The sequence below is a fragment of the Manis pentadactyla genome, chromosome 16, assembly GCF_030020395.1.
Source record: "Manis pentadactyla isolate mManPen7 chromosome 16, mManPen7.hap1, whole genome shotgun sequence".
Classification (NCBI taxonomy): domain Eukaryota; kingdom Metazoa; phylum Chordata; class Mammalia; order Pholidota; family Manidae; genus Manis; species Manis pentadactyla.
The window spans coordinates 29,438,056-29,463,879 of NC_080034.1; the positions used below are offsets into that span (position 1 = coordinate 29,438,056).

At 54.6% G+C, this 25,824-nt stretch overlaps 2 protein-coding genes and 1 long non-coding RNA gene across 16 annotated transcripts in view; 2 read left to right on the top strand and 1 right to left on the bottom strand.

The window, feature by feature from the left end:
• Positions 1 to 1,518: 1,518 nt before the first annotated feature.
• On the top strand, positions 1,519 to 6,314 carry DLK2 (delta like non-canonical Notch ligand 2). Of its 6 annotated transcripts, none has more exons than XM_036916826.2 (6): positions 1,519 to 1,556; positions 2,557 to 2,687; positions 2,951 to 3,014; positions 3,987 to 4,117; positions 4,568 to 4,712; positions 5,400 to 6,314. In XM_036916826.2, exons 2-6 carry the CDS (start codon positions 2,612 to 2,614, stop codon positions 6,133 to 6,135), a joined length of 1,152 nt encoding a protein of 383 aa, XP_036772721.2. In that variant the 5' UTR covers positions 1,519 to 1,556; positions 2,557 to 2,611; the 3' UTR covers positions 6,136 to 6,314. The 6 variants fall into 6 exon arrangements, with proteins under 6 accessions (XP_036772721.2, XP_036772723.2, XP_057350277.1 ...); XM_036916828.2 differs by lacking the exon at positions 1,519 to 1,556 and adding an exon at positions 1,572 to 1,720; XM_057494294.1 differs by lacking the exon at positions 1,519 to 1,556 and adding an exon at positions 1,581 to 1,710.
• Positions 6,246 to 25,456, bottom strand: ABCC10 (ATP binding cassette subfamily C member 10). 5 transcript variants are annotated; one of them, XM_036916820.2, is made up of 22 exons: positions 25,323 to 25,456; positions 24,786 to 24,957; positions 21,598 to 22,816; positions 20,068 to 20,295; positions 19,275 to 19,431; positions 18,893 to 19,002; positions 17,218 to 17,297; positions 16,432 to 16,603; positions 15,126 to 15,224; positions 14,530 to 14,719; positions 13,684 to 13,761; positions 13,348 to 13,542; positions 12,760 to 12,913; positions 12,406 to 12,595; positions 10,378 to 10,721; positions 9,910 to 10,079; positions 9,281 to 9,441; positions 8,710 to 8,963; positions 7,606 to 7,751; positions 7,422 to 7,519; positions 7,068 to 7,180; positions 6,246 to 6,737 (listed from the first exon to the last, which is right to left on the bottom strand). In XM_036916820.2, exons 2-22 carry the CDS (start codon positions 24,944 to 24,946, stop codon positions 6,584 to 6,586), a joined length of 4,473 nt encoding a protein of 1,490 aa, XP_036772715.2. In that variant the 5' UTR covers positions 24,947 to 24,957; positions 25,323 to 25,456; the 3' UTR covers positions 6,246 to 6,583. The 5 variants fall into 5 exon arrangements, 3 of the variants coding, with proteins under 3 accessions (XP_036772715.2, XP_036772717.2, XP_036772716.2); XM_036916822.2 differs by lacking the exon at positions 25,323 to 25,456 and adding an exon at positions 25,197 to 25,315; XM_036916821.2 differs by lacking the exon at positions 25,323 to 25,456 and adding an exon at positions 25,051 to 25,135.
• LOC118928033 (uncharacterized) overlaps positions 25,263 to 25,824 on the top strand; it is a 32,274-nt gene continuing 31,712 nt past the window's right edge. For all 5 annotated transcript variants that reach the window (XR_008994470.1, XR_008994469.1, XR_008994468.1 and 2 more), the window contains exon 1: positions 25,263 to 25,448. This is a non-coding gene — a long non-coding RNA (uncharacterized LOC118928033). The remainder of the gene's footprint in view (positions 25,449 to 25,824) is intronic.

Here is a 25,824-nt window from a genome sequence, read left to right on the forward strand (position 1 = left end):
ACTACTATTTACCTGGGAGCTGCATCCCCAGTGCCTAGGATGATGTCTGGCACATAGTAGTAGTGCAAGGGTGCTCAGTAAATATTTGTTGAATGAATTTATAATGGCAAAAAGGTAAGCACAACTTAAGTATCCCATAATGAGAGCTAGGTTAAGTAAATTATGATACATTTATTTATTGAAATATCAGGCAGCCATAAAAATAATTATGCCATTTGAGGACTATTAATATATGATGTGAAGTAAAAAAGAAAAAAGCAGGATACATTAAAGGTACATGTTTTTTTTTTTTAAAAAGCAGGATACAACATGATAAGCACTGGTTAAAAAAACATCTGGTTGGGAAAAGGGATCAAAACAATAGTGATTTTCTCAAGTTAGGATCATGGGTGATTTTTTCTTTTTATTATATTCTAAAAATTCTTTAATGTTATTGAATTTCTTTTATAATGAAGTTGTACACGTTCATTGTGGAAAAGGGGGAAATGTTGAAAAGCTTCGGTAAGAAAACAATAACCTTTATTTCTATCGTCTAGAGTAAAAAAATCACTGCCAACACTGAGATAGGTTTTGCTTTGTTTCTTGCTTTCTTATCCCCATTTAACGTATTCTTACTTTTTTTTAAACATCTCTAGACTTCATAAAGGTGACTTTTAATAGTCACATCGTGTTGACATACCATAATCTATTTAGCCTCCAGTAATTTGGGACATTATAGGTCGTTTGCAATTTTTCACTGAAAAAAAATTTTTAAACAAAGTAAGTGGCTAGAGCCATGGCACTCAAATTCAGAGAGCTCTTCAGGAAAGAGGTGATCGGAGTTTCTGGTAAATTGGCTCGAGGCATGTGCTGGGTGAAGCTGTTTTGTCCATTGGAGACAGCAAGAAAAATTAGTCCAGCGTCTCAGCCCCTGTGGAGAAGACAGCCACAGGGTAGGGGCTTCTCCTTCCAATGTTTTGAGCTTAAAGTTGGTGAAATCTTCATGTGAAGAAACTAGAGATAAGCAGTCGTGTTCCTGATCTCTGCCTTCTTGCCCTACGCAAACTGTTTCCTGTCTTTGCCTTGCCCAGGTGTCTCTGAGCCACTGGCCTGGAGAGATAGTCCTCCGCATGGGGTCCTCTCAGTTTGAGCTCTGGGTTTAGGCAGCTGACGATTAGCCTGAGGTCAAGAATGGATGTGATCCGGGGTACAGAAGTGGGGACTTGGGGGGCACGTTTACAGAGTCCGGGGTGCTCCCGGTCCGGGGAGGCTTCCCAGTGGTGGTCGCGGAAAGGAATGGGATAGGAAAGACAGACTTGATGGAAGGAGGGACGGAGAGAGGTGGGTCAGGCTGATACTTAGGTCAGCATAGGTAGATCCTCGAAGGCTATGGATGGGGCAAAGAGATCAGAAAGAAGCTGAGAGCGTGGAGGACAAGAGTAGATGGATGTAGCAGGTGATGCAGGATTTACAAACGGAGGAGGCGTGGCTTGGTGACAGGAGGAGGGCTGGGAGAGGCAAGTGTGCCCTGAGCGTGCAAGGGATATAACTGAGAAGCGTTATGGGAAAGCGGACTGGTGAGAGCAGAGGTGGGGCGCGCGGTGAGGGGCGCGGTTCAGGAAAGCCGGGATGCGAGATGGGAGAATAACGGCTGCGCTCATTTGGCCGGCACTTGACAGTCGGCTCTCATTTAGACTCCCATAATTTCCTCCTTTCGTTGAAGACAGCGAGGTTGGGAGAGGTTAGGTGGCAGCGGAGGGTGGGGGTCCAGGGGAGCGCGGGGCCGCCGAGGAAGGGGCGAGCGCCCGGGCGCGGTGTGAGCAGTGCTGGGAGGGGGTGGCCGCCGGCCGCCGGGCGCGGGCGGGTGGGGGACGCGCCGGCGGCAGCCCCGGGGTGGGGGAGGCGGGCTCCGCCCGCACACGCCGCCCCTGGCGGGCGGCCTGAGAGCGCGCGAGGAGCCGCCGCCGCCGCCGCCGCTCGGGGTCGCCTTGAGCCCCAGATTCCCCAGCGCTCCGCTCGCATGGCAACCACCTCGGCGCCCGGCCCCGCAGCCCGCTAGGGGCGGCCCCGCGCTCCGGCCCCTCGGCGGAGCCCGTCGGTTCCGGCCTCGCTCTGCGCCCAGGGGCGCGCCGCCTCCCAGCCGGAGGTGAGGACCGAGAGGGCTAGGGGCGCTCTGGCGGTTCCAGGCCCAGCGCCGCGGCCGAGCAGAGCTTGGCGGAGATAGGAAGGGCACGAAGGAGCAAGTGGAGACTGGCCCCGGCGTCCCCTCGGTGATCAGGGCCGCCTCTAGACGCTGACCCCTCCGGGCCCACTGCGTTCCCAGTCGCGGCCCCTCGCGCTCCCTGACCTCGCCCCGCGCCTCCCATCCTTCGCCTCCTTCCCAGAGAGCTCGCTCCAGGGTTCCTGCCTCCAACCCTCTCTCCTGCTCAACCCTTCCCCGCACCCGCCCTCCCGCTGCTCCCATTCCCTTCTGTCTGGACGCCCCTCTCGCTCCTCGGCTCCTGTCACTCGGAACCGGAATCCGTGCCGCTATCCCCGCGTCCGGCCGCCTGCTAGTCTGAGCTGTCCCACCCACAGGTGTCCGCACGTCCGTCCGTCCATCCGTCCGTCCCTCCTGGGGCCGGCGCTGACCATGCCCAACGGCTGCCGCTGCCTACATCTCGTGTGCCTGTTGTGCATCCTGGGGGCACCCGTTCAGCCTGCCCGAGGTGAGCGCGCCCCGGGGCTCGGGTCCCGGCCCTGTCCGGCCGTCCCTCGCTTGCATGTTGACCTCTGCCGGCCGGAGACGGCACTGCAGCCGCTGCGATGGGTTGGAGAGATCCAGATCGTCAGCTTTGAACAGGATGAGTCTGTTCTGTCCCAGAGCTAAGGGCACCCAACGATTGGGGCTCCCAATAGTCTCCGGAGACCTGTATCCCAGAGAGCCGAACCCTGACTGCGGGCTCACCCCTCTCACATCAATCTCTTGCAGCCGATGACTGCAGCTCCCACTGTGACCTGGCCCACGGCTGCTGTGCGCCTGACGGCTCCTGCAGGTACCTCTCTCAAGCACGTGCTCCCAACAGACTCTTTGCTCCCCATCTCCCAGCCCTCCACACCCACCAGGTTAAGCTCCAGCGCAGAGGGTCTAATGGCCTAAGACCCCACTGTTCACTCCCCATCCCCTGGTGGCAGGCAGAGCTGACTGGGCAGCCTCTCCCTGACCCCCAGCTTCCCTTTGCCCTGCCTCTTTTACTTCTAGTGTATGTTTCCCCACTTCTTTATTCTCCCAAGCCTGATCCAGGAATTCTGAAACACTCCTCAAAATACCAGGAGAAGGACTTGAAGCTTGAGAGATTTTGGAGATTGGGAGCCATAGGGAGGAGATGGAGGAAAACAGAATTTAGCCTGGAAAAGAAAGCCTGCAGGGCGGGAGGGTTGCTAGGAAGAAGCACTTATGAAAGAGGATCTTTCCTAATGAATTTGGGTTATTGAGTCACTGGGGTGGGGTTTGGGCAAATTCTGTAGCAAGATGAAATTGTGTATGGACCTAAGGAATAAGCTGACAGGGCAAGCTGCTGGAGGGGCTGAGGGTGTTTGGGACTCTCCAGAATAGATCAGGCCTTTACCCTGGGATCAAGGGGGGAAGGTAGTCCTGATGACCTTTCAAGGTCACTCTTTTTTTAAAGCATATCTGAGCAACTCAGACATGCCAGGAATTATACTGGGGGCCTATATAGATATCATCTTATTCAATTTCTTCCTCAACACATCCCTGCCACGTGTATCCCCAGTTTACATGTGAAAAGGTTAGACAAAGTGCAGAACCAGGACTTGAATGCTGGAGTCTGATGGTCTGATTCCATACGTGTGTCCTCTGACTCTGCACAACCCTACACCTGCCCGGGATAGGCAGGCTTTCCCTTAGCAGCTACCACACATCCTCCTGTTCCCAGCTCTGGCCTTGCCTGTTCCATTTCCTCACTTCCGCCTACCCAGAGCCCTGAGCCTCTGCTTCTCCCCATCAGGTGTGACCCAGGCTGGGAGGGGCTGCACTGTGAGCGCTGTGTACGGATGCCTGGTTGCCAGCATGGTACCTGCCACCAGCCCTGGCAGTGCATCTGTTACAGTGGCTGGGCGGGCAAGTTCTGTGACAAAGGTAGGGAAGTAGAGGGGGTAACTGTTGGACTGGGGACTCCACGTGTCTTGGGAGACAATCCATCTATATTGAGCACCTGATGTGTCTGGCTCAAACCCTCAGATACATGGCATTGTATCATTTTAGACTTTATAACTATCTGTTGCCTGAACTGGTCCTCAACATAACCCCATGAGGTAGGCAGGGCAGCTGCTGAAAATTGTACTTTTTACAGATGAAAAGTGAGAACCACAGATGAGATACAACTTGCCTGAAGTCACTTTTGAGACAGACAGTGCCAGGGCTAGGAGCCTTCTGACTCCAAGTTCAGTTGTTTTCCCCCATGACACCATACCAGCCTCGGGTGGGTTTGTAGTATGAATCATGCCACAGAGCTCTGGGTAGGGCCTGGGCACGTCTGGGTGCCAGATGTAAGGGGCTAACCCAGAGCCTTCCCTGTCTCCTGTCCAGATGAGCACATCTGCACCACGCAGACCCCCTGCCTGAACGGAGGCCAGTGCGTATATGATGGCGGTGGCGAGTACCATTGTATGTGCCCACCAGGCTTCCATGGGCATGACTGTGAGCGCAAGGCTGGACCCTGCGAGCAGGCAGGGTGAGTACTGGCCTTCGGGGTGAACGGGAGGTTAGATGAGACTCTGATGACAGAGGGAAGAGGAGGCAGGACTGTTGGGAGGGTGGTGGTGAGGTATTACAGCTGTCAGAAGTCCCACATGAGGGTACCCCAGGATGAAACCCCAGCCTGCTTAAGTGTCCCTCGTTCAGGGTTGCTCAACTCTTTCAAGAAATAGTTCCATTCCATCTGAACTATTTCTCCAACAAGAATCTGTAGGAGCTGGAGGTGTACCAGCTCAATGTGTGACTGCTCTGGCTGGGGAGGTGGGGGTGTGGGGAGGTTGAGGACCTAGGACTCCCTCATCCTCCCAGGAGAGCTGGCACGCAACCCCTAAAGATGTTCCACACAGCAGCCTCATGCCTCTTTGTGAATGAGGGAACGGACCTGCAGGGCGGGCTGGACTCGTTCTCATTTCTGCCTCAGGCCTGATCATAGGCTTCTTGCCTTTGGGCCAGGCCCTGTGCCAACTGCTTGACGTTGGATCATCTAATTTAACCCTCACAATTTGGATAGCTATTTGTATTCCCATTTCTAAAATAAGGCATTTCAGGCTCAGAGAGTAGCTCAGGGTGGCACAGCTGGAAAAGGGGTGGGAGAGTGGTCAGGATGCTGCCCAGGGTACTCTGCAGGTGTAAGTCGGTCTCAGTGCCCTCTTCCTCACCCCAGATCCCCATGCCGGAATGGCGGGCAGTGCCAGGATGACCAGGGCTTTGCCCTCACTTTCACGTGCCGCTGCTTGGCAGGCTTTGTGGGTGCCCGCTGTGAGGTGAATGCAGATGACTGTCTGATGCGGCCCTGTGCCAACGGCGCCACCTGCCTGGATGGCATAAACCGCTTCTCCTGCCTCTGCCCTGAGGGCTTTGCTGGACGCTTCTGCACCATCAACCTGGATGACTGTGCCAGCCGCCCATGCCAGAGAGGAGCCCGCTGTCGGGACCGCGTCCATGACTTTGACTGTCTCTGCCCCAGTGGCTATGGTGGCAAGACCTGTGAGCTAGTCTTACCTGTCCCAGATCCCACCACCACAGCGGGCATCCCCCTGGGGCCCACCTCGGCTGTGGTGGCACCTGCCACAGGGCCTGTCCCCCACAGTGTGGGGGCTGGTCTGCTGCGCATCTCAGTGAAAGAGGTGGTGCGGAGGCAGGAGGCCGGGCTAGGTGAGTCTAGCCTGGTGGCCGTGGTGGTATTTGGGGCCCTCACTGCTGCCCTGGTCCTGTCCACAGTGTTGCTGACCCTGAGGGCCTGGCGCCGAGGTGTTTGCCCTGCTGTGCCCTGTTACTACCCTGCCCCACACTATGCCCCGGCGTGTCAGGACCAGGAGTGCCAGGTTAGCATGCTGCCGGCAGGGCTCCCCTTACCCCCTGACCTGCCCCCAGAGCCTGGAAAGACTACTGCACTGTGATGGACGTGGGGGCTTTCCGGCCCCTCCTTCACCTCCTCCACCCTCAGACTGGAGTGGTCCTTCCTCACCACCCCTCAGCGGGGCACACAGAGGGACCTCTGCCCCACACCAGAAATATTATTTTTTTAGTACACAGAATGTAAGATGGGAATTTTATCAAATAAAACTATGAAAGTGCATGTGGGCTCTTTTGCTGGAAAAGTGTCCCGGAGGCCCCAGATGTAAGAGGGTCAGAGGAGAGGCCTGGTACTGAGGAAGCTCAAGACTCTGCCTCCCAAGAACACTGGTTTCCAAAGAGGGAGCCCAGGTATCCTTTTCCCCTCTGGGGAGGTGAGGGAGAGGTAGATCTACAGAGGAGAATGTAAACAAGCAGCCAGCACATCTGCGCCCCCCAGCAGTGGGTAAGACAGTGAGCAGGCCTGCAGGGTGGGCGATCAGGGCGGGGCCCTTAGGGAGGGGAGGGGGCTCCCTGCTGGCTGCTCTGCAGCAGCTGCTGGAACAGCGAGTGGGGCCGGCTGCACAGGGCGGCAGGGGAGTCCAGCTCTACGACCCTGCCTGCATGCAGCACCAGCACCCGGTCCGAGTTCAGGATGGTGTTGAGCCTGTGTGGGAGAAGGTGGTCAGTGGGGGGAAGGAGGACAACGCCCTGAAGAAAGCTGACCTGCTTTCCCCTCTCCTCTCCTGGGCAGCATGGATCTGTCCACAGCTCTGCAGTGCTGGGGCAGCCCTAGCTCTGTGCTAGGGGCGGGGCTGCAGATTCCCTCAGACAATGCTCTGCAAAGGGCCTGGGTCAGTGCCTAGAGAATGAGCTGAGACTCTGGCAGGGGCTGGGATCTCTAGACCCTAACCCCTCGGGCCCCTGAAAGGAAGGGAGGCTCTAGGTCCATGCCACCATAGCACCTGATTAATTTTCACTCTGAATGTTTCCCAACCTATGGGCAATGGTCAGCACTGTCTTGTTGGCAAAGCGTTTGCAAATGGTCTGCTGGAGCAGCTGGTCTGTCTTCTGATCCACACTTGCTGTGGCCTCGTCAATACACAAGATCTGACACATGTAGAGACGGTTAAGGAGGAGGAAGAAGAGGGTCAGCTAAGCCCCAACCCCCAGACCTCAGCTCCTAGTCTGGCCCAGCCTGGCCCACAGCCCCCATCTCCAGCTCTAAAGCATTAAAAGGAAAGAAAACCAACCTGGTCCACTGAAACCTCTCCCAAACCTGTTCCCTCTCTCCTGCCAGGTCCCCTACCTTCTTCCTCACCCTCTTGAATGTCTCTTTCTCTCGCCTTACCTTGGCATCTGTGAGGAGAGCCCTGGCCAGACACAGCAGCTGCCTCTGCCCAAGGGATAAGCTCCGGCCCCCCTCACCCAGCTTGCCATTCAGACCACCTGCAAGGCACAGCACCTTCACCCCTAGGCCCGGCCTCTCCTCGCTCCCTCCTCTGCCACCCAGCAGGGAAAGGCCTAGTCCTCACCCACGGATACGATCACCTCACTCAGGTGGCACTGCTCCAGGGCCTGCCACAGGGCCCTGTCCTCATACAGGCCCCGGGGGTCCAGGTTTTCCCGAACAGTCCCACTGAACAAAAAGGGCTCCTGGGGAATGATAGCAAGCTGGGACCTGGGGGATAAGGAGGGAAAGGACATGGGGTCTCGGCTGGAGATGCAGCCACTTCTGCTCCCAGCACAGGTTCTAGCTCCAGATCTAGCACCTCCAGGATGGCTTGGGGAGAAGATCTGAACATAACCCCCTCTGCTTCCCAGTTGGCCAGCCATGCCTAGAACTATACCAGTGCTATGAGGAATACCCGAAAAGCCAAAGGCCTGATTGACCATGAGGGGCTTACATCTCACTGAGGCAGAGAATACAGAGAACAGGAGTGGCCTCAACTGTGTGGCCCTGACTCCAGCAGTCACCAGGGAAGCAGTGACTGTCAAGGACCAGAGAGTTTGAACGGTGGGTGGGGGGGGGGTGCTTCAAGGTTGGAGGCAGGCCTGGAATTGAGTCCTGAGGAGCTCTAAGGTAAGACCACCACAGGTTAAAGGAGAAGGCAGGAAGGCTAAGGCCAGAGCCCAGGACCAGTAATGGGCTTGAAGACAGAGCGTTCCTCCCCTTCCCATGTCAGGGAACTCAGCAAAAATGATACTAGGCTAATTTGGTGATGGTCGTGGCAGGGTGTTCAGCTCTAGATGAGGCCACAGGGGCAAGTGGCCCAGGCCCGAGCTGTCCCAAGCACCTCCTGCAGAGCCTGAGAGCTGAGGGTGTCAGAATCTCGGGCACAGCACTGTGGGAGGCTCTGTTTCAGAAAGCAGGCTGGTGGTCTGGAATGGAGGGTGTATGCTGGCAAGTACACGAAAGAAGAAACTGGCAAGGTGGGCCTGCGTCAGCCTGAGGACCTTGAGACCACAGCTCTGAGTCTGCCCCTGAGCAAAAGGAACTTGGTATCCTCGCCTGCCTGTCCTACCCTCTGTCCCACCCCCTGATCGGCCCTGGCTGCCCTGAACTATATAAAACCTTCCCAGCTGGGCCTTTCTCTAAGTGCCAGTAGACTGGCTCCCCTCTTCTCCCTCCCCCAGACCTGAGCTCGGCGAGCTCCAGCTGGCTGGTGTCCACCCCGTCTAGTAGCACTCGCCCCGAACTGGGCTCCAGCAGCCGGAAGAGCACCAACAACAGGGAAGACTTGCCGGAGCCTGTGCGGCCGATGATGCCCAACTTCTCCCCAGGCTGTACGCAGAAGGTCACCCCGTCCAGGGCATTGGGCAGCCCTGGCCGGTACACCAACACCACATCCTGGAACTCCACGCTTCCCTGGCTCAGCCAGCTGGTGCCCAGCTGGTGGGGTCCATGGAGAGGGTGGGAGATGTGTGAGACATGGAGGAGTGAGTGGGGGGTGGCTGGAGAGTGGAAGTGGGGGAGAACAGTGGGAAATGGATGCTGTGAGAGGAAAGCAAGGGCAAGTGCAGAGGAGATGGGAGAACAGACACAAAGATGAGGGACCCCAGGGAAAAATGGGAAGATCGTGTGGGGACCTTAGAGGAACTGAGAAAGATGGTGAGGAGTGAAAGGAAAGCAACTGGGGGAAAGACGGGATGTCAGGAGGGTCCTCTGGGGCTCCAGCGGCCAGGCGTGGGGTGCGGGTGCAGGCCTACCTGTGGCGGCCAGCCCTGGGCCTCCTGGGGCAGGTCACAGGAGTACTCCTCCAGCCGCTCAACGCTCACCAGCATGGCTTCTGTCTGCGAGAAGCTGCTCACCAGGCCCGAGAGCAGCCCCGTCAGGGACAGGGCATAAGACAGTGACAGGCCCACCAGTCCTGGGGGGAAAGAGCACCAGCTGCTAAGGGAGGCCGGGATAATGGGATGCACATGGGGCAGAATGGAAGCATCCAAGCTGTGGACTGTGGGCATTTAAAGGAAGCCAGCAGAGAAGCAGGACCCAGACCACAACGGCAGGAGGCTAGACGCAAGAGAGGGGAGTGGGCCTGGAGAGGCTAGAGGGCAGCTAGGTGGAAGACGGGGCAGGCCAGGGCCAAGTGCTGGGGGTGGGGTGGGGCAGGGAAGGGACAAAGGTCAGAGGACTCCTTCCAGTCTCAGGTCCACCACCACCAGGGTGAATGACCCCTTGAGACTCAGTTTCCTCAACTCTAAAACAGGGGTGATGAGAATTCCAACAGTCTCACAGGGAACCTGGGTGGGAGGCGAAAATGTTGGGGGGACGGTGCAGAGAAGGGGCTGGGACTAACACACTCCTGAGGGGAGAGGGAAGGGTCCCAGGGCGGTACCTGGGTTGGCGAGGCCCCGCTGGTGCTGCACCAGGGCGATTCCTGCGATGGCGCTGACCACAGCTGCCCCCATGAGCTGTAGTCGGATGTCCAGCCACTGCATCGTGGCACTAGCTGCAAACTGGCACCGCTGGTTTAGCTCCAGGAGCCTCTGGTTCTCTTCCTCAAACCTGGAGGAGACCAGGAGGGAAGCAAGGCCACTTGGCTGTCACACTGACCTGCCCAGACTCCTTCCCCACAGAACGCCTCCTTCCTGGAGCAGATCACAGGCCTCACCTCAGGGGTAGAGAGGCCGGCATGCTCTCCTGCTGAGGGTCTGCTCTGCCTCCATACCTATCACTTTTTGTCTGTTTTCTTTCCTCTTCCTCCTCTGCCCTCACCCACCCTCTCTTCTTAGGAGACCTGAAGTCCCCCTGCCCACAGCATCTCATCCCCTGGCTCTGTTTGAGAGAGGCAGACTCCGCACACCTGTAGGTGGCCCCGGTGGCCCGGAGCACAGGGAGGCCGGCCAAGGTGTCAGCCAGGTGTGTGTAGAGTGGAGACAGGGTGAGGCTGCCCAGGCGCCGCAGCTCCCGGGAGGAGGCCCTGTAGTGGCGCTGCACACGGTAGTAGATGACGCTCAGAGGTGGCAGCAGCAGGAAGAGCCAGGGCAGGCCAGAGCCCAGCACAGCCAGGAGGCCCAGCAGGCCCGCTGCGTTGGCCAGGAGGATGTTGAGGATGAAGGGCAGGCTGTCATCCACACAGGCCACATCTGAGGAGAAGCGGTTGAGGACCCGGCCCGTGGGCGTGGCGTCAAAGAAAGTCACTGGTGCCTGGGAGAGGGAGTGTGGTTGAGGAAGGGCAGGGTCTGGCAGAAGAGGGGTTGGGGGCAGCCCTGGGGGAGGTGGGGTGGGGAGAAAGGCCCCAGGTAGAGGAAAGGATTTGCCCCCAGAGTTTGGGGGCAGAGAGCAGGGGCTGGCAGAGCTTGGAGGAAGAATATCCTAGGGTAGATAGAGACTCCCCCATCCTTCTGGCCAGTGGCAACCCCGAGAGGCCATGCCATTCATTCCTCTACCTCTGTGCTAGGCAAGCCTCCTCCCCTTTTGAGGGCAGGGAGCAAATTTCTCTCCAGAAGATGGGGACTTGAAGCCACTGAATGAGATTTAGTTAGATGTCAGGAGGAACATCCTGATTGTCTGGGGCTGGACAAAGTGGGAGGGCAGCGGTTAAAGTCAGTATTACTTCCTGGTTAAACACTCCGTCTCTGGAGTCAGACTGCTATTTGGGTCCCAGCCCTGCCACTAACTAGATGTGAGACCCCAGGCAAGGGGCTTAATCTCTCAAAAGGCCCCTGGATCTTCATCTCAAAAATGAGGATAGTAATGAAATTGCACCTCACAGAGCTGTTAGTAAGATGAAAGACTGTATATATACACAGAGCGGTCAGGTGCTTGGCACAGCCTGCTTGTCATGGAGTAACTGCTAGCTATTTAGACCACCGTCCTAGAGACAGCCCTAGCCCTTCTCCCACCTTCCCCATCCCCAAACTCTCCGCCTTTACTCAGGGGATAGTCCTATCTTAAGGCAGGGGACTAGGTCAAAGGACTTTCTAAAGCCCCTTCTAATGTCAGCCTATGAAAAACTAATCCCTTCACAGCCTGAAGATGTCCCTCCTTGGCTCCTGGAGGAGAGGCACAACAGTGGGCAGCTGCTCCCTGACAGACAATGGGGAGACCCACAGAGGACTGGGTTCATGGCCTGGCTCTCCCTGGCACGAGCCTTGCCCAGGTCACTTACGCTCTCAGAACCTCAGTTTCCTCATCTGCAGAAAGGGATATCAGTACCTACCATGCAGGGTTATTACGAGGCCCTAATATAATGGACAAGAAAGGGCCTGGTAATAAGATCACTAATAATAATTGAGCACTTAGTATGTGCCAGGCACTACTGCACTTCCCATGTGCTAATTAATTTAGTCCTCATAATCCTATTAGCAATACACTAGATATACACAATGCAACAGAGATGGCTCTTAGAAACAGCCCTGAGTAAAAGTCATAAGAAATGGAATGTCATTTATAAAATATGTGCACACAAAACATTTTGCAAGACAAAAAGATACATATTAAACACACTAAGAACATGTTTATCGAGAAAAGAGGGGGGATGGAAATAGGGGGTGCAGATAAAAGGGGATAGATAAACCAATCAATCAAAAAGGGACCTTGCATGAACTAGGGGTGATAAACTCAGCCCTCTGCATTTCAAGTCCAAAGTGGACTCTAAGGGAGATGCTTTCCTCCCCATTTTACAGATGAGAAAGCTATAGGTTTAAGGAACTGGGTTTGAACCCAGGCAGTGGCTCTGCACTTGGTCTCTCCAGGTCTCAAACTGCCAAGTGCTGCACCCATCTGAGACGGGCTATTTTCTCAGACTAGGAGGGAGGATGGGGCCCCCAATGGTGCCCAGGCTCTGGGAGGGCTGCCCCATGCCACCCCCACCCTCCCACTCCCTCACCATAAGGACTCGGCAGAGCAGGCGGCGATGCAGGGTGGCAGCCGCTCGGAGTGTGCCTGCCGCAAAGAGCACTGCCCGGAGGAGGGTGCAGAGGGAGTTGACGCCAGCAATGGTTGCATATACAGTGAGGTAGAAACGGATGTCTGAGGAGCCATTGGGGGCAGCTTGGGGCTGTGGGAGGTCTGAGGTGCTGCGTGGTGGGGAGGGGGTTGTGAGTAACCAAAAGTAGGGCCAGTCAGGGGCCCCTTCCCTTCCCTGCCAGTTTTCCCACCAGAAGACCAGCCCCCCACTCTCACTCCCTGCCTGGCAACCCCTCTCGGTGCACCAGGCCTGGTCCTGAGTGCACCCACTTACCAAAGGCTTCTGGGGGAGAAGAGGAGCAGCTGGGCCGAGAGAAGCCCTGCGGAGCCCCGGCTGGTCAGGGCTGGTGCCTCCTGGGAGCTATTCTTGGCTGCCTTCAGCTGAGAGATCCAGTGGGAGAGCCACCAGTCGGCAGCATTTCTGGTGGCTCCACGGGAATGGGGAAAACAGAGCTGTGAGAGAGGTTCATCTGCTTCGTTCTATCCAGACACCCTCTTCCTCCTCCCTTGACTCTAGTTTCTACCCTTCTGCACTCCCCTGGCCTTCCCCACTGCCACTATCCCCCCATGTCCTCCCTAGTGTGCACTTCTTTCCCGCGCCCATTGCTCTCCAGCTCTGGGGAGAGCATGATCTTGACTTTGTAGATGGGAAGCCAGCCTTAGGAGCATATCTTCCAATCTGACTCCAAGGCTGGCTACAGAGTGCACCCCTCTGGCCCTGGAACTCCCTTAGAATTGGGGGCACGCCTCTGTCCCAGCTGTTGCCCATGCCTGGTGAGCCTCTGGCCTTTGTGATGGATGTGATGGGGACCTAGATGACAGGGCTGCAGGTGGGACAAGGGGCTCCGGGGTTTGCTCCTACCTTGCATGAGGAGCAGAGCAAAGAGGATGGCTAGGGCCAGGCCCCAGCCCACAGCCCGCCAGTATGCCCGGTACACGGGCAAGGCCACAGCACCCTCCTTCTTGCCTTCCTCCTGCAGCAGACGGCCAGATGTGTTTTCCTTTACCTCCAGCACCTCCTTTGTTTTCTCTGGGCTCCGTATTGACTGGGCTGTGGCTGTGAGGATTGGGGAGCTCAGGGCAGGGATTAGGTTTGTTGGATGACAGCTGAGCACTTCAGTGTGAGGGGCAGGCAAGCTTTGTATCTGTAAGTGTGGTGGTGAAGAGCAAGCCCTTTCCTCTCACCCCTGGGCCATACCTGAATCGGACTCTTGTCCATCTGCCGTCCAGACTCTGGGGGCAGCTTGTACCAATGGCAGAATCTCAGAGGGAGGCCCTGGAAGGCAGCAGGGGAGCTTAGGAGGAGGCTGTTCTGAGAAGACACTGTGCCTTTGTAAATGTGAGTGCCGGCCCACCTCTCATTCCCCTTGGACCTCCTTCCTGACCCACCCCAGCTAAGCCCTGCCCTGGATCCCCAGACTCTGGGCAGGACCAGCAAGTCCATCTGTGTCTGGAGTCCAGCCAGCACAGACAGCAAACGATCACCCCCAGGACAGTCACAGCCACCTGGGAGTCCCCTGACCAGAGCCACATCTCATGACAGCAGAGCTCTTCCCTCCCACTTCACCGAATTCCGAGCACTCTGGTGAAGCCTCGTTCCTCCTGTTTCTCTCCCAGTAACTTGCAGACGGTCATGTCCCTCTGGATTGATAATCAACCAGAGGTTTGTTTTTGTTTTATTTTGTTTTTAAATAAAAAGACTATTCTAAAACTGCTTTCTCTTCTCCACAGACATGAGACTGTTCTCAGCGATCCTGGGCTTCGCAGTTCAGAGCACACAGCATGAAGCCCGAGTCCCAAACCCATGCGCATTTCACCAGTGTGCATCTTTCTCTCCTGCTCACACCAGGGCTTCTTTCCATCTCCTCCCACCAGTTCTGTGAAGGCAGGACAAGGTCTCCCATCAGACAGAAGGAAGACTGGGCCCAGGCCACACATGGAGGGGTAATAGAGCCTGCACTTGACCACCATCTGTCCTTCCCCTGTCAAACCCAGGCAGATGGCTCCCTCCTTTGCCTGGGCTTCCCCCGGGGGCCCACATTACCTGCCTGAATGAGGCGCCCAGCCTCCATCAGCAGCACCACATCAGCCTCCTCCAGGTACTCAGTGCGGTGTGTGCAGAGCAGCCTCGTGGTGGGGCTCAGCACCCCCAGGATGCACCTGTGCAGGAGATGGTTGGCCACATCTGCATCCACAGCAGCCAGAGGATCATCAAGGAGATAGAGGTCCTTTTCCTAGGAAGCAGGGGCACCGTGGGCAACTAGTCCCAGGTCCTCCAGCTAGAACCCAGACCTCTCCGAGGTCTTAATCTTGAGTGAGTCAGAGAAGATGGTTGAGAGGAGCTCTGGGGGCTATCTCTATAGCAGTATCAGAGGAGATGAGACCTGAGGATGGACTTCCTTCCAGTCAAGCAAAGTCAAAGCCTCAGGGCCAATGCTCTGCTTTGCTGGGTCCCACTGCCTCAAGCCACATATTTTTTAAAGAGCCTTTACTTCTGCTTTGAATCTACAAAGGTGGGTGGGATGGCCAAGGGAGCACCACCTCAGGAGAATGGAGTAGGGAGGGAAGAAACTGATGAAAGTATCTCTGTCCTCCCTCTCTCTGAGGCTCCCGAACTCCCTCTCCCCGTTCCTAACTTACCTGGTAGACAGCGCGAGCAAGGGCAATCCGGGCCCGCTGTCCTCCGCTGAGGGTCACACCCTTCTCTCCCACTTCTGTCTGGTCCCCAGCAGGTAGGATCTGACAGGACAGGGTCCCCCAGTGTTGGTCAGTGAGCTCCCTAATACCTTCTACCTCATGTCCCACCCTTTTGCAGGGAAGAGGTGGCGGGAGTCAAGATAGCCAGGGAGCTTGAGGGGACTGGACCTGAATTTGGGGTGAGCAAGCCAGAGAGGATAAACCATGATTTCAACAACTAGCATTTGTTGAACACTTTCTAAGTGCTTAGCACTTATAGGCATCATCTCCTCCAATACCCACAGCCTTATGAAGTTGGTGTTATTTCTCATTCACAGACAAAAACAAAGTTCCAAGGAACTACCATGTCCAAGGTTGTCCTACAGCTACTAAGGGACGGGACACAAATGTAGATCTGCTGCTGTCACTCACTGCCAGCCTTTTTAACAGGCCAGGGTGATGATATACAAATTCGATGTGAAGCTTTCATAGATTTTTGGAGGAGGCATGTCCCCTGAGCCTTCCTGTGGCCTCAGGAGCAGTCTCCTTAGCTAAGGGGTCCCTGTATCAAAGGAAGCACCTGTGGTCCACCAGATGGTGAGTCCTCTGAAGGGAAAGCTTTGTTACTCATCACTTTTCTTAGTGCCTAGAGGTTTCCAGCACCCAGTAGACATTTAGGAAAAGCCTGATATAGAAATGAATGATATAGACATAGACATAAGATGCCCCCTGGTCAAGTCAAAGATCCTCTTTTCCAGGGAAGTTCCACCTTTGCCTGGACAGGGTGGCAGTGATGACAGTCCTTCAGGGAACATGGGGGCTGGGTGGGGAAGTGGGAGAAATGTAGAATCTCATCCCCACTAAATTCAGGACTCTGGATGTGGAGGGTCTAAGGGGCTTGCCAGGCTTCCCTAGAGTAACCTTAATTCTCCCAAGCCTTCTCAGTGGGAGGTTGGGAAGGGCATCTTGAATCAGAACCACTAGCTGGACCTATGTAGAACTAAACCTCAGAGGGAACCTTCCCATAGGCCCAGATGCCCAAAGGTTTCCCCAGCTGCTGGGAGGAACACCCAGTCACCACCACCCCTCCAGGCCCTATGCGGAAGGGGGAATGGAGCAGCCGAACAGTCCAGGAGTGCTAAGCCTGACAGCCAGCCCCAGGTAAACGATGCCTGAGTAGAAACAACCCTTTCCCAGAGACACAAGTCTCTGACTTGAGGTGTCAAGGGAAGCAGGCAGCCAAGAGGAGGTTTCGGGGCCAGGTACTCACACTGAGGTCATCATTGAGAGCGCAGGCCTCTAGCACTTCCTTGTACAGCTGGGCATCAAATGCCTTCCCAAAGAGAATGTTATCTCGGATGGTGGCAAACTGGATCCAGGGTTCCTGGGTGGCCAGGCCAAAGCCTTTGGACAGCCCCCACACTGCCACCCGCCCACGCAGCCTGCAGAGAACCAGGCCAGCAGCATGGGGAGTCAGTTCGCAACTGCATCCCTCCATGCCCAGCCCCTGCCTCCCAGAAGCCTCTCCAGACTGCTGTCTTCTATATAGGGTCCCCTTTCATGTCACATGGCTCTCTGGATGGAAGCCACTAGGGTCAAGGGGTCCTAAGGAGGCTATAGGCTCATTCTGGACTAGGAAGGGAAGAAACTGTTCTTTAGCTACAACCAAGCAGCTGTCATATCTAGAAGTACTCAGAAGCTCAGAGGAGTGTGGCCCCCACCCTGAACTCATTCATTCTCACTGTGAAATCAGAAGGCTCTCCTTCACACCTCTGTGCCTCTCTGGATCCCTTCCTTGTACAACCACGTTTTCTGAAAGAGCAGCTGGTGCTGGATGTTTCTATTTATTTCTTCATTCACTATTACAGCACATCTCACACTCTAAAGTGATGATTATAACTCACCGTCTCTACTGCCTTCCTCTTTCCAGACTGAAAACTCTCCCAAGAAAGGGACAGCGTCTTGTTCATTTTGGCATCTCTGGTCATGAAAAAGGCTAGGCAAGTGTTTGCTGAAGGGCAAAGCTGAAGACAGGAGGGTGCTAGAAGTTGCTTACCTATGGAGCTCCCCAGCGACAGCAGCCAATAGTGAGCTCTTCCCACAGCCCACCTTCCCCACGATGCCCACCAGAACACCCTGCAAGGAAGCCACACAAAGATCAGGTCTGAGGCCCTGGACTGCCAGTCATCCAAACGAGGCCTCTCTCTAGGCCCTAGTTAGTCTAGAGGGCAAGAACTCTCCACCCCAAAGGCTAAGCTGTGCCTCAGTGATTTACACCATACTGGGCCTAGGGAAGTGGGTGTTTTATTCTCCATCAGAGGAGCTATCTGTTTCACTGTGCAGAGGGCCTTGGAGAGAAGCAGTAGGCCAGAAAGAATGGGAGGAAAACTGCCTTAGAACTTCTAATGAAAGCTCTGAGGCAGGCATCCTCAGAGACAGGGAGAGCGGAGGGAAGGACCCCAGGCTGCAGGGGCCTGGATGCTGGGCTGGCTAAATTCACCTGCAGCTAGAATTACCATACGTGAGTGCAAAAAGCAGTGCTTTGCCCACGTGCCCATTTTTGTGATCTGTAGTTTAAAATTTTCTGTTCTCTTTTAATTTCTTAGTTGTAACATACATTCATGGTGCTATCTTCCTGTACTCAAAGGAAAGAAATTCCTCCTACTGCAACAGGTGGGGCTCGCGGAAGCTTGTTGGTGATGCACCACCTTGCCAATGGGCTGACCCACATACAAGTGGGCACCAGACCCATTTGAGACCCTTCCCACCCTGTAAGAGGGAGGGGCTCTCTGCAGTCACATCTGCTCAATGGACAGCAGTCCACAGAGAGAGAAGAGTGAGGTAAACACAGAGAAGAGGACAGAAGGAGAGAGCTCTGCGAGTTGAGGCCTGGTTCTGGGCTGTTGCTGAAATCCAGCTGCATGCTTGGGTTCTGCAATTCATCTCCATAGCCCTATAAATTCTTGTTTGCTCAAGCTAGCTCCAGTGAGTTTCTATGACTTATATCCAAAAAAGCCCCAACTGACACATTAGTAAAATTCCTTTAAGATATTCCAGCCTTGTCTTGCCTGAACTAAGAGGGAAAACAAAACACACAGCCCTAGCCAGAAATGTGAGCCAAATGTGGCAGCGGAAGTTCAGGCACCACTGGAGAATGCTGGGTTGAGCTGTGGGGCAAAGGGTTGGACAGGGGTCAGGGGAGAGTGTAAACGCAAGACTCAGCACACAGGACTGGGGTGAAGAGAAGCCTCTGTCCTGCCAGGAATGTTCTTTCAATTGTTTCTTTGATGATGTGTGCTGAGGTGTGAGTCACAAGGTGTGACTCCTTTAAATCAGACTAAAATCCTTCTCTGAAGGGGCTGCTGGGCCTCTCCCCTAAGCCCCCCAGCCTGGAAGAGATGTTGGGTAAGCTCTGGGGTCTGTTCTGAACCCAACAGCCTTTGTGGGACAGGGAGAGACACTTTTCTTGACCTGGACTGGGTGGATGTGAGCCATCTAAAGACCAGGGAGAGATGTCACTACTCTGAAAAAGTCATGTGTTGGAGGAATGACCTTCAGAGATGAGGTGTCAGCTCCTCTCTGATTAGAACCTGCTCACCAAAACCCCTCCAGTCCTTCCATGGGTAATTATAGCTACAGGGCATCTAGCTATGATTGGCTCCATCCTTGTTTACTTGTCACTGCATTTGCATCTCCCTCATCAGTCTGAGGACTCTCTTAGGGTATCTGACCTTCTTCACTTCAAGGTGGCTGATGAAGATCTCCTGGCTGGTTCCAACTGGGTCCCAGGAGAACAGGGCCTCATGCAGTTCCAATACTGTAGATGGCTCTGCGGGGGGATCTGAACAGGGAAGAAGCCATTCAACTTGGGCTTCTAATCTACAACCTATCTGCTGGGGGAGGGCAAACCGGGGGCATGTCATTGGCTTGCCTGCCCCATATCTACCTGCTCAGGGCTAATTCATCCTGTCTTGGTTTGAGGATTCTCTCCCAGAAAATGGCCACCTACTCTGCCTGGATTCTCGCTTCTCTTGGCAGCATCTATATACAGAACCCTAGGGGCTAGTTTCCTCCCCACCCTGTGCCAGAGTCTGCCCTCCAGCTTCCCATTACCTGGGCTGTAGTAGGCCTGAGGGTTGTGGTTGGGAAGGTCAAGGAAACGCTGGATCCGGTCCAAGGACACTTTGGCCTCCAGGAGGCCATTGATCACCCACGGGAAGTTGTTGAGGGGAAGAATGAGCATTTGCACCAGAGCCAGGGCAGTAAATACCTAAGTAGGGGAGAAGTTGGGGTGAAGCATCACCTGAAGCCCAGGAGCTATTTGAAGGTCTGCTCGGTGGGTGGCCCTACAGACAGGTCTGTGGAGGGAAGATGGAGCAGAGCTGAGGGGCTGGCTGGACAATCCTTGGGTCAGAGGTGGCAGACGTGGCTGTGCCAAGGGTCTTAGAAATTTCAGATGTTCCTCCAAGGATCCAGGTTGCACCTTGATAAGCACACAGGCCTACCTCATTCTGAGGCCTTCTCAGAATTTCTAAGAAGCAACATCATATGCCTCTGGCTAGAGCCAGCACTAGATCACAGATTTTTCCCAAGGATTTCAGAGAACAAAGATACGAGAACCTGACATGGAGCCTGGGCCTGACTAGAAGCTGGAGAGGAAGACAGATGAGAGGGAAAAAAGGAATTCCTTCCCCAAGGGAAGGGTTATTTATCTGAGACACCAGGAAAAGCTTCCTTCTGAGAATTTCCCCTTGGTTAGGGAAGGATAAGGCAGTCAGGGAGCCCTCTTCCCTCCTTCCCAGCCAGCACTGAGGGCCTGAGCCTACCTCCCCACTCCACTGCTGTCTCCTTGGCTGCTTCCCTCCCATGCTTTCCTACAGCCAGCCCCGCCTCTCCTAGTCCTCACCTTGGTGGCAGTGAGTTGGTGCCCCATGAGCACGTAGGTGATGAAGATGACGATGGAGATGACAACTGGCAGAGCAGCCCACAGGTACACACAGGCTGCATCCAGGTATTTGATGACCCGGAGTCGCTCCAGCTCTCGAGCTCGGCAGGCCTCGACTCGGGCCTCCAGTGCCTGCTCCCACCCAAAGAACTTGATGACCCGAACGCCACTCAGCAGCTCTGTCATGAGCTAGGGACAGGGACAAGACGGCAGTGTGAAGAGGAGATGCTGCTAATTTGTATTCTCCTTTGCCTAGTCACTGCTGGCTCGAGTACTTTGAGCCTGGATTCTCTCTACTTCCGTAGCCCTGGCCTTTTTCCTCACCCCAGCCCTTGCTGGAAATCCTGCCTGCAAACCCTTTTCAGCCCTGGGTTGCTTCCCCTGCCAGGCTTTCACTTCTCCTCCATGTTTCGGTTGGGGCAGGTTGGAGCTGGAATCCCCCCACCTCCCTAGGAGATGAAGTGATGGATGGTGCAGGAGAGTTACCACACTGGGGTAAAAGCACTCCTTCCATGAGATGAGGGACTGGAGATTATTTCCCTGGGCTTCTAGGGGTGGTCCCCAGTCCAGCCCATGACTTGGGCGGTATGGGAGCCATTCCTGTCAGAGTATGCAGGTGTAGGAAGCCACACTACAGCCCAGGGACAGACAGGCCAATGGGCCAAGGCAAGACAGAGGAACTCCTTGGATCCTAACATTCATACATTCCCAGCCTGCAAGTCAGGGAGGCACTGAGTGCCTTCCCAGAGGCCCTGGAGACCTAGCCATGGGTAGGGGAAAAGGCCACATGCCATTACCAGGGACAGCTGCTCCCTCATTAGTACTCTGAGCTATTCCAGGAAGAGGCTGGCAGCTGTGTTGTAGGGACCCCCAGGCCTGCCATCCCCTCTGTGAAAGTGGCCACAACCACTGCAGACCCAGAACTGACTCAGCCAGACCCTCAACACCAAAGCTGGCCCAGGCAGAAGAGTTCCCTACTCCCTTCCCCAGAGCCTGGCCCTAAGAGGTAGCTGGGGTTCTCCTGGCTCTCTCCACAGGCGGCTATGGGATGGTCTGTGCCCAAGGTGAGGAAGTGGGAGACTTGGGTCCTGTCTTGAACACTAAAAATCTGTTTGGTTTCTTCTACCTCTTAGGGCTGCTGCTTAGGGTTGCATGAGCTAATACTCTATTTAACGGGCCACATTCATTTAGTGCTTGCTTTGTGAATGGCACTGTACCAAGTATTACCTCATATGAGCCTCCCAACAACTCTATGAGACAAGCTATTATCATTGCTGTCACTTTACAGATGAGGGAGGCCCAAAGAGGTTCAGTTATGTCTGAGGTAATTAGCACCTGTTGATGGGATGTGAACCCATGCCTGCCTTTCTCCAGTCTGAGCTCTTAACTGCTAGATCACCCTCACTCCCTCAGGCACTGTGCATGGAAATCTGGGGACTAGCATGCTGCTGGGGTCTCCAGATTGCTGAGGGACCTGAAGCACCCTCTCACCTTAACCCGCGCATCCTTGTGCTGTAGCATCTCCTGGTTGCTGGCCATGATCCGGGTGGCAATCACTTTGTTGACGGGTACCAGCATCAGTGCCAGGATCAACCCACCCACAAAGGCCACACCCACCTGCTGGTGCAACAGGTAGAGGGTGATGGCCAGCTGCAGGGGCAGGCCCCAGACCTCATGGAAGCTCCCAGCAAAGTTGAGCAACCGCTCAGAGTCAGTGCCTAGCAGGTTCAGGGCCTCCCCAGCAGGAGGGCGTCTGGGCCCCAGCTGCAAAGCCTTCTGGTACAGGATGTTCAGCACGGCCCCCCGTGCCTGAAGTGTCACCTTCCGTACCTCATACCCATATTGATTCTGTAGCACAGCACCTAGTACGGCACCCCCGGCCAGGCCCAGAGCATAAAGCAGGCCACTGCTTAGTGGCTCCTGCCCCTCTTCCAAGAAGCCCACCAGGAGGGACAGCAGCAGGGGCCCTGAGAATCCCAGCATGGTCCCCACCAGCTTCAGCAGTCCAAGTGCCAGGTAGTGCCGCCCAAAGGCCCCATATAGGGCTCTCCACAGCTGGGCCCCTTCCCGCCAGTGTGCCTGGAATACACGGGCCAGATAGGCTGGGTGCAGTCTTTGGGGGAGGCGGCAAGTGTCCTGGGGCTGCCGGAGCTCCCCACGGGCCCCTCGGGCCAGCAAGGGTGTCAGCCAGTCATAGGAAAAGCGTGACAGCCAGCTCTCCCCATCTTCAGCTACCTCAGGTTCCTGACCCTCGGAGAGGAGGAGCTCCTGGGTCCAGGGTTCCTGAGCCTCCCCAGGGACTGCCCAGCCCATTCCATAGGCCAGGAGTGCAGCCAGCTGCAGAATGAGAAGGCCCAGGCGGGAGAGGGGCCCTGGGAGCAGTGGGGGCAAAAGCGTGCCTCGTTGGCAGTGCCACAGCAGGGTGAGCACTAGGGCCGGGGCTGGCAGGAAGGCAGCCAGAGCCAAGGCCAAGGGCCCCCGGAAGTGGCCATGAGGGGAATGAGCCAACGCCCATAGGGCCAGGCTGTGGCTGATCCAGGCCACTGCTGCCACACCCGCTGCAAGCACCTCCAGTCCTATGGGCCCTGGGCCTGCCCCTGGTGGCAAAGCAACTGGAAGAAGGTCTAGCAGTGGAAAGATGGCGAGCAGCAAGGAGGCTGCAACTCGAAGGCGCCAGCCAGGACTGCAGTGTAGGGTGTAACCTGGGTTCCTGGGGATGGGAAGAAAAGAGAGAAGGAGGCACATTACGGCTGACTCAAGGCCCAGACATACGTACAATGACTCACTCACCTAGAGGGAATCAACTCCTTTTCCTGCCTTGTAGACCTTATTTCTATCCCATTTTACCCTGGAAACCAGGGCCTTTTCTCTGAGGAAGTTTTTCTGGATCGATCTTATCCATTTTCTAATCTACCCATAACATTTCTGATCATTTTTTCACCACAGAAATTAACAATTTTGAGTGAAGGTTGTACCACACATGAAGACTTTAATTAGAAAAAAAGAAATCCTAAATTTTCATACAGATAACCACTAAGGGATGAGTAATCATTTTTACAAAAGTATCTATCTAAAATAACCCTTAAATTCACCTGAAGCATATTGGATTAATACAAATTTGATTTATGTACAGCTTCTACACTCTACTTCTCTAACCTAAATTTTATGAACCCTCAGAATATTCTACTCTCCAGTGGTTGTAGAAGGTGGTGTGAATCATTGTTGACTCCATTAGCTGAAGAAAAACTTTTTAGTTTTGTCTATATCTTCTTGGCATGCAAAAAAAAACATTTTTAATAAACAAAAGGGTGACCAGTATGCATTAAAAATCAAGTATAGGAAAGCATGCCTACAGCAGTGAATCTGAGAATGACTTGAAGGTTCATATAAAAAGAGGACTGAATCTGTTATTCCTTTTGTGAGCAAGGCTGGGTTACTGAAAAAGACTAACCATGCATTAAAATTGCTTTGGGTGTCCTTTAAAAAGTCCAGCTGATCAGTTCTGTGGAGGGGTTTATAGTGCAATAAGAGTCAATCTTTAACTATTCTATTTCCTGAAATGTGGGGACAGAACACTAGCCCTGATTTGGCCATCAACTAGTCTATGACCTTGGGAGAGTCTCTTTCCCTTTATGCATCCCATTTTCCTAATCAGAGCAGTGAGGAGTCTGGACCCAGAGCCCTCTGAAGTCCTTCCCTGTCTGAGATTCTGGATCTCTCTAACCCTTTTCAGCAATGCACAAAAGCTTGAAAAGTAAAGTGAGATAATCACAATTTCTATTGATTACAAGATGATCTTTCTTGCCTTCTTAGACTGTGAGTTCCCAGAGGACTGTGTCAATTTTTAATAGCTACTCCTCTGAGCAGCTTGTGGATGTCTGTGCTATCTGACTAACCCTCTCCAGACTTTGTCTCATTCTGCATAAGGGACAAATCAGGATTCCTCCTAGACCAAGCAGATCCAAAACTTCTCCCTCCCAAGGAAGGGATTCATCAGCTCCCTAATTCATCTTGGATAGAGACACACACACTAGGGACACCTCAAGGCAGACTAGACTTCCCTCCTGCCTTGCCAGTAGGCAGAGTGAAACTAATTTTAGCCCTATCTAGCCATACAGGAATAAGTACAAAATCAAGGTGAGTTTAGCAGCCACACCTTATAGCACCCAAACCCAGGAAGGACTACGGTTTGGTTTTTGCTCTTCTAGTCTACCTACTGCTTCCTTTCTAGCTGAGTACATATGCTTTTTCTTAACAGAGGAACATGAGCTTTCATAGATGTAAGTGGTGAGAAAGTGGTCCTACAACTTCAATACAAATTATCCTCTTTGGCTAAAAACATTGTTCACCCAATTTTGCCTCCAATTAATAACAGCTGTTTGGACATCTGAAAATCTATAAACCTCTACTATGCATGGCCTTTAAAAACGTGCCAAGCACTGTGTTATACGCTCACCTGCATTATCTGATTTAAACCTCTCAACAATGCTGAGGCATAGAGAAGAAAGGTAACTTGCCCCCAAACAGCCACACTGCTGCAAGTGGTATTGCCCAGCTTTTTTTCTACTTTTGCCCTACTCCAGACTTCACTACTGTTATTACACTGCCCCAGGGATGTGGGTTTCCAGTGAGGTCTGCAGGCACACATGGACAGAAGTCTTGCACCCATCTCTACCCACCTCGGGGTGCCCCAGTGGCAGGCACTAAGCACAGCGAGGAGCGCGTGGGGCAGGGCGCTGAGCACCAGCTGGGTGAAGCAGTGGCCGGTGGTGTCCCCCTCCCACGCCGGGAGCGGTTGCAACGGGCTGGTGCCACACAGCTGAGCCAGGAGCTGCTCCATGGAGGCCTCGCCTGCAGTGAAGCCGAAGGTGGAGGGAGGGACGGTTCCTCCCGAGGGGAGAGGGGGGTCCGGTGTTCCCAAGGACGACGTCCAGTTCGGCGAACCTGCACCCGCGGGAGCTGGACGCTGACTAGAACGTGGTACCCCGCCGAGCGCCCCAGCCGGCTCCTCCCGCCTCCAACCACGCCCTCAAACCGGGATCTCCCCTCGCTTCCGCCCCGAAGCCAGACCCCGCCCAGTCTCGCGTTACCTCAAGGGATAGAAAGGGAAGTGGCTTGTCTCCCTGGAGTTGGCGGATATCTGGACTGGTCGCCCACCCGCCCTTGCTTTCCTCCCTCCCTTGTGTTCCAGCTTCCAGAACTCCGGAACCTCCAACCTGAAGGAGCTGCTTTTCACCGGATTCCCAGAGCCCCGGCACTGGTGGATGCAAAAGAGCGTGGTGCCGGGTTGCGGTGACAGCCAAGCTCGCTTGTCACCACCTAGAGGCGGGATGACCTCTCAGGTACCCCTACGATTCGCAGGGCTTCTGCGCGCGTGCGCACCTCTCTCTGCTTCCAGCGGCCTAAGCAGGTGCACTGCTGCGGTCGCACCTTGTATTCCCACACGTTTATGCTGCGTCCTTGAATATGGACTGGTTTCAGCTCTAGTGCCATGTCATTCATACACTCTCACGTAGAGAACTCGCTCCCATATCACTGCTGTTTTCCCAGCAGGCATTTGCGTTGCATTAATTTTTTCAAACTTTACAGAGCTGGGAAGCCAAACATGCATGCTACACAAACGAATAGTGCCGCTTAGGGACGTTTAAACCATTTGTTTCCTTACTCCAAGTCTGCATGGCCTTGGGAAAGTTACCTAACCTCTTTGGGCCTCCATTT

Bases quoted from the DNA above. Each gene is read 5' to 3' on its own strand.
- DLK2 (XM_036916826.2), top strand. From the start codon at position 2,612: ATGCCCAACGGCTGCCGCTGCCTACATCTCGTGTGCCTGTTGTGCATC. The intron at 2,688-2,950 runs GTGAGCGCGCCC...AATCTCTTGCAG, and splicing joins ACCCGTTCAGCCTGCCCGAG to CCGATGACTGCAGCTCCCAC. The intron at 4,118-4,567 runs GTAGGGAAGTAG...TCTCCTGTCCAG, and splicing joins GGGCAAGTTCTGTGACAAAG to ATGAGCACATCTGCACCACG.
- ABCC10 (XM_036916820.2), bottom strand. From the start codon at position 24,946: ATGGAGCAGCTCCTGGCTCAGCTGTGTGGCACCAGCCCGTTGCAACCG. The intron at 12,596-12,759 runs GTAAGTGGGTGC...CCCACCACGCAG, and splicing joins TTCTCCCCCAGAAGCCTTTG to CACCTCAGACCTCCCACAGC. The intron at 7,181-7,421 runs GTAAGGCGAGAG...TACATGTGTCAG, and splicing joins CTCTCCTCACAGATGCCAAG to ATCTTGTGTATTGACGAGGC.